General features: G+C 50.7%; 1 protein-coding gene across 1 annotated transcript in view; it reads left to right on the top strand.

Moving 5' to 3' along the window:
- Positions 1-512: 512 nt before the first annotated feature.
- CMPK2 (cytidine/uridine monophosphate kinase 2) overlaps positions 513-6874 on the top strand; it is a 15800-nt gene continuing 9438 nt past the window's right edge. Inside the window, exons 1-3 of the mRNA XM_032294223.1 lie at positions 513-1381; positions 2808-2922; positions 5017-5218. Of these exons, the coding sequence (XP_032150114.1) occupies positions 707-1381; positions 2808-2922; positions 5017-5218 (992 nt within the window). The 5' untranslated portion in view covers positions 513-706. The remainder of the gene's footprint in view (positions 1382-2807; positions 2923-5016; positions 5219-6874) is intronic.

The raw sequence follows: 6874 nt of genomic DNA on the forward strand, positions 1-6874 counted from the left end.
GGGGGAAATGCTTGTGCACAGGTAAGTCAGTGCACAGGTGAGTCAGTGCACAGATGAGTGAGTGCACAGGTGACATAAGATACTGGAGAGGGAAGAGCCAGATCTGCGCCCTGTTCCCGCAGGAAAGCAGCTCTGCGGGATTGGAGGGGCAGGGACGCGCGGTCAGAACTGGGAGCTGAGGTCAGGGAAGGCGCCCACGGTCTGCAGGGCCTGGTCAGTCATCCAAGGGCGGTAGTGCGCCTGCACGTGCGCGATGAGGAGCCAGTTACACCGGGAAGGGACTTCTGTGTCCCTCTGTCCCTCGCGCGCGTGCACCCCGCCCCCACTCCATGCACCAGGCAGAAGCCGCAGAGGAGGAAGTCAAACCAGGGTCGGGGACGCCAGTCGCCCACAGAACGTACACGGAGCTACCTTGGGGCCGAGCGCCTAGGTCCTCATTCGGTGCGCCGCACACCTGGGGCCTCCGGGCCAAGCGTTTGCTCCCGAGCGCCTACTGTTTGCCCCGCACATCTCGCGGCGAAGAGGCGAGGCCGGAAGGGCGCCCTCTCCCCAGGGCTCCTGCCTCGCCGGGGTTTCGTTTCCCCGCAGCGCTTTGCTTTCGTTTTCCCGCGGCGCTTCGCTTTCCTTTTCCCGCCGTCGTTTCGCTCCCCCCCGGGTTTCGTTTCCGAGGCGCGGCCGAGGGCGGGGTCGACCGCCCCGCGCGCCCATGGCCTTCGCCCGCCCGCTCCTGCGCGGGCGACTCTCGGGGCCGCGGGTCGGGCGGCGCGGGGTCTGCGCTGGGGCCATGGCTCCGCCGCGCCGCTTCGTCCTGGAGCTCCCCGACTGCAGCCTGGCTCACTTCGCCCTGCGCGCCGACGCCCCCGGCCCCGCGGACGCCCCCGACCCCCGCCTGGCGGCGCTGCTGGGGCCCCCGGAGCGCAGCTACTCGCTGTGCGTGCCCGTGACCCCGGGCGCCGGCTGCGGGGCGCGGGTCCGGGCGGCGCGGCTGCACCACCGCCTGCTCCACCAGCTGCGCCGCGGCCCCTTCCAGCGGTGCCAGCTGCTCAGGCTGCTCTGCTACTGCCCGGGCGGCCAGGCCGGCAGCCCGCAGCACGGCTTCCTGCTGCGCGACCCCCAGGATGACCCCGACACCCGGCGCGCGCTGCTGGAGCTTCTGGACGCCTGCCAGGAGGCCCCGCGCCCGCACCTGGGAGAGTTCGAGGCCGACCCGTCCGGCCAGCTGTGGCAGCGCCTCTGGGAGATGCGGGACGGCCGGTGCCTGCAGGTGGGCTGCGCACGCGTCGTGCCCGCCCCGGAGCCCCCGCTGCACCCGGTGGTGCCAGACCTGGCCAGTTCCGTTGTCTTCCCGGACAGGGAAGTCGCCCGGGCCGTGTTGGAGGAGGTAAGAGTTCTGTCCCTTTCCAGCGCCCAGCGTGGCCTCGGAACCCTTCAGACCAGAGAACTGGACCAAGAGGCTGACCTATAAAGCCGGTTTTTGCCTGGGTGGTTTGTTTATTTCTGTTAACAAATCAGGTAGGGAAGGTGGCCTGTGTGTCAGGCAGCTCTCTCAAGATTCTTGTTTACAAGTCTTGCAACCTGATGCAGGACAGAGCCCAACGCCAAGCTGTGCGATGCTTTCTGTAAAAGCATCCGACAGCACTAAGGAGAGGTAAAGGGGCTGCCCGGAGGGAGGGAAGATAATGCCAGCTGGGAAGTAATTTATTTGCTTTTGATCACCATTCAAGGATCTTGGGAGTGAAAAAGAAAATGCATGAGTTTAGGAGGTTTAAGAAACTTAGACTTAAATAGTGTTTACCTACCGACTGGAGTGAACCTGTGCAGTGTACTCAATTGCTCTGTTTTCCCCTTTGGCTTGTACGATTCCCATCTCGGGGTGTTGTCCTGATGATTAAGGAAACATCTGACTCACAGCAGGTACTCAAAGAAAGAGACTGGTCTTTCTGATTGCAGGCTAGGCAGTTGTCCTCCTGTGACAAGGATGACCCCTGAGGATGCCCCATGGATCTTGGGAATATTTTCCAACCTTATGGCACAACGTTGTAGATCAGTTAAGAGTGCAAGATCAGCCATTCGTATTTAAATGCAAACTCTGGCATTTATTAACTGTGTCACTTCAAAGGAGTTTCTTCGACTCTCTGCCTCAGTTTCCTTAATTCATAAGATGGGAATAATAATAGTCCCCTCTCCCCCTCCCCAGAGCGATCACAGAGATTGGCTGAATACTTGTAAAGCACTTAGAAGATTGCCTTGCTCAGAGCGAGCACATAAGTAAGTGTCTGGGCCTCGCTGTGAGATGCTGTGAGCGTGCAGTGAGATAATGCACATTGAGGAAATGGGGATTCCCAGGGGGACGCTGCTCTGCTGGCTTCATGATTGCAGTGCTTGGCTCTTTTTCTCAGCCCTCTGAGAGGCTAGGAGAGGACATGCTGCAGATGCAGCCCACTGTGTAGCTGACTACCCATTCTTGTGACACAATGTTCCCAGCGGGCCTGTAGTTCCGTGTTGCTGTGTCACAGGACACTGTGATGATGTGCCTTGCCTGGCCTGTCTCGAAGCTGCTCAGTGAGGGCTGCAGGCTTCCGAGCGATCCAGACAAGGACAGCTTTTTCGAGCCTCAGCTATTCAATATAAAATAAAACACTGCAGCCCATCTTAGCTTCGAACTACTCTGAATTCCCATGGCCTGGCACGGTGCTCAGTATAACTTAGGCCTTATTAGCATTTGGCAACCTTGTCCTCAGCAATTTAGGTGTGATTTCTGTAGCAACCACTGGCTTCATTGCTGATGGACAGGCGTTGTTTTACAGTGTACCTCCTTTATTCCTGAAGCCCGGGCGGTGCTTGAACTCGTCGACCAGTGCCCGAAACAGGTCCAGAAGGGAAAGTTCCAGGTTGTTGCCATCGAAGGACTGGATGCCACTGGTAAGATAATATTACCTTTTAGTTATAGGCAATGACACTAACTGATTAGATGCAGAAACAGAAATAGTTCCTGCAAAGTCAAACTTTATATGGAGCCTTATGTATGTCCCTACTGTGTGGCAGGCCCTGCAGTGCAGAGATGAATAAGACCTTCAGTGTGAAGCAGCATGAGGTGTGGATGCGGAGCGTCAATGCTCTGGTGGAACGCAAGAAGGGCACTGAATCTGGCCTCTGTTGGGGTTTGTGGCATGGAGTGCATGGTCAGGGGTGATACCTGGATTGTATTTTAAGTACAGATAGGAGTTGTCAAGTGATGAAAGCAGGAAAGGTCCTCTAGACAGAAGAAATAGCATGGGCAAAGGTGCAAGGGCTTGAACCAGGGTGGTGTGTCCAGGAACCGCAGGCTTGAACCAGTGGGGCATGTCCAGGAACCTCAAGAAATTCAGGGATTCTTTTGGAGCAAAATGTGGAAGAACTAGGAAATGGAAGGGAAAAAAGTCTTCTGAGCTGTCAAACGGAGCTCATAATACAATGGATGTGCTCACATTAGACCAGAACACAAAAGGGGCAGCAGTGCTGCTCCTGTGGCAGTGGAGACACCAAGGAGAGGGGTGGTCTTGGAGAACTCCAGCATCCGGTGGTTCAGCACAGGAGTTTCTATTCCTGTGTAAACTTGAGGGGTACAGACTTTTACTTTTAACAAATAAAAGACAACTTTCATATAAAGGCTCTTGTGTACCCCACTAAGCAGACGCAGCACAGGTGATGGCCCACCTTGACCATCCTGGCTCCATTTGAATGATCGGGCCATGTCTTGGCCTTCAGGGGACCAGCTGTCATCACTCGAGTGTACTGGCTGTGCCCAGAACCAGTCACAGTTTCTTTCAGCCACAGAGGGAATTGGAATACCATTAGCCCTTCAGCTGTTATGTTTTGCTGATCATTTATTTTGTGCCTACAGCTAATTTAGATTTGGTGGGATTACAGGAGATATAAAAATTCAACCTCAGCACAGCATCCACACATAGAGACGTTACAGGGAGTTGGCATAGAGTGGCAGAAAGAACACAGGCTAGTGGTTCTGTTTGCCCTGCATTTGCATGCTGCCCCCAGGCCTGCCAGGAGGGTGAGTTTGGGTACATTTGTTCAATTCTCCAGTGCTCAGTTTCTTCATCTGTAAGATTATTAAATAATAACTGTTTTGCAGGGCCACTAGGAGAATTAGGAGCATAACGTGCTGAGTACTTGGATCCTAGTAGACACTGAAATGGTAGCTACTGTTAGGGCCTATCCTGACAATCCAAGAGAAAAAGAAAATAGACAGTTGGCAATAATGTGATAAGTGTGTGATAGAGAAACATATAAATACATTGAAACAGGGGGAGCTCCGAGAAGCTAGTGCGCAGCGTGCTGGAGTAGATCATCTTCTCATCACCACCTGTCCTGAGCTGCAGGCAGCAGCTGAGAATCGTGAGGTGGGCTCTGACAAGGGGCTAATCTGTCACCCAAGGCTGTTCAAGGGGGACTCAGAAAGTCAGGGAGGCCTACGCCGTGCCTTTGAGGAGGAAGCTGAAGCCTAAAGCAGACACAAAAGCTCTAAAGGCTGAACCCAAAGGGGCAAGCGCAGGAGTGAGTGGCAGAACCAAGGCTGGACATTGGAAAGGGATTACACAGAAGTGGAAGCAGGGTATGAAGAAGGCAGAAGGAGAGGTGGGGTGAGGAGAGTCGCCGTGGTTGCCAGGCTTGGGTTTGTCAACTACAGACAGAGTAAGAGGAGAGAATGTCCTCAGATTGGGGAGCATGGTAAGAGGGTCAGCAGTCGCTGGGCTGCCAGGAATAAAAGTCATACATAAAAGGGCCTCTTGTATCTGGACTCCCAACACTGGGTTTGATCCCTCACCAAAATTGCTTCCTCCAGATTTCCTAACAGCACACGGAGGAATCCTAACTCCCTGTGGGTCTATATCATAAAGAATCCTGTTATTTAGTCTACGCCTTTGATTTGCAGGTGGAGAGAATGTCTTTGCTCCTTCTAAGTCAGCATTAACTTCTGGGCTGTGGTTCAGATGTGTCTACTTTGTGTGTGACCTGCAGGTAAAACCACGGTGACCCAGTCAGTTGCAGATTCGCTTAAGGCTGTCCTCCTAAGGTCGCCGCCCTCTTGCATTGGCCAGTGGAGGAGCATCTTTGATGATGAGCCAGCTATCATTAGAAGAGCTTTTTACTCTTTGGGCAATTATATTGTGGCCTCCGAAATAGCTAAAGAATCTGCCAAGTCTCCTGTGATTGTAGACAGGTAGGTACAAGATGCCTTGAATTAGGTATTTTCTCCCTAATATGTAAGTTTGTGTGTGTGTGTGTGTACATGTATATGCCATGATAAAATTGTGTTTAAGTCAAACTGTATTATGTAATAATAGGAATGCTGCTTATGAATTGTTAATTACCTACCCCAGTGCCTGGCACTTGCTAGAGAATTACATACATAATACTAGCATCTGGAATTATAATTTGAGTAGGTGAATATTAAATGTTATTCTCAGTTTACTGCTGAGAAATATAGATCTCAAAAAGGTAAGCTGGAAATAGCATTTTGGGGACATTAATGAGTAGCTAGAAATAGCATATTTGGGAGAGTAATGAGTCTATACTTTCAGTTGTTTATTTGTTCATTGGTTTATTCAACAAATATTTATTGGACAAATACTCCTGTGTGTCAAAAGTAGTCTCACTTTAGAGGATTCAATGATAAATGAGTGTATTAATCCATTTTCATGTTGTTGATAAAGACATACCTAAGACTGGACAATTTACAAAAGAAAGGTTTAATGGACTCACAGTTCCACTGGACTGTAAGCCCATTAAAGTTCTTTCTTTTGTAAATTGGGGAGGCCTCAGGATCATGGTGGAAGGTAAAAGGCACATCTCACATGGAAGCAGACAAGAGTAGAGAGCATGTGCAGAGACACTCCCCTTTTTAAAACCATCGGATCTCATGAGACCTATTCACAACCATGGGAAAGACCTGCCTCCTTGATTTAATTACCTCCCACCAGGTCCCTCCCACAGCACATGGGAATTCAAGATGAGATTCGGGTGGTAACAGAGCCACATCATGTCAATGAGTTAGGTAATTCCCTGCTTTCATGGAGCAAACTTAACATTGTAGGAGAAGATTATCAAGTGAACAAATGTATAAGATAATACATAAGATGAGGTGGGGTAATATCAAAGCATGATAAATGCAGGGAAGGGGAAAAATCAAGGCAATGTGCTAGAGAATGGCTAACCCCTGACTAGGTATAGGTTAGGAAGGCCTGTCTGAGACAGTACCATTAGTCAGAGTCCTGATCTAAAATAAAGAAATAAATAAATGTGAAAATTCCAGGTAACAGAAGCACTGTGGAGAGAGGAATCTGCAAGAATGAAACTAAGACTGAAATAAGCTAATGTATTTGATGACTAGAAGATGTTCTATGTTCTGGAAACACAGTAGATGAGGAGGTGATTTGTAGATGAATGGGAAGAGGAAGGCTGGGACAGCTCTGTAAGGCTTGTAGGCTGTGGCATAGAGTGGATTTTATTCTTAGTGCACTGGGGAGCCATTGGAATGTTTCTGATGGAGGAGAGACATAAACTGATTTATACCTTAAAAATTCACCTGTAAGAAACAGCTGTAGGTCAGGTGCAGTGGCTCACACCTGTAATCCCAGTACTTTGGAAGGCTGAGGTGGGAAGAATGCTTGAGCCCAAGAGCTTAAGACCAGCCTTGGCAACCTAGTGAACCCTCATCTCTACAAAAAATAATGAAAAGTAGCTGAGCATGGTGGCACCCACCTGTAGTCCCAGCTACTTAGTAGACTCAGGAAAGAATCCCTTGAGCCCAGGAGGTTGAGGCTGCAGTGACAGAGCAAGGGAAGGCCTTGTCTCAAAAAAAAAAAAAAAAAAAAAA

Source organism: Sapajus apella, unplaced genomic scaffold (genome assembly GCF_009761245.1).
Source record: "Sapajus apella isolate SASKATOON/1434 unplaced genomic scaffold, GSC_monkey_1.0 scaffold31, whole genome shotgun sequence".
NCBI classification, from domain to species: Eukaryota; Metazoa; Chordata; class Mammalia; order Primates; family Cebidae; genus Sapajus; species Sapajus apella.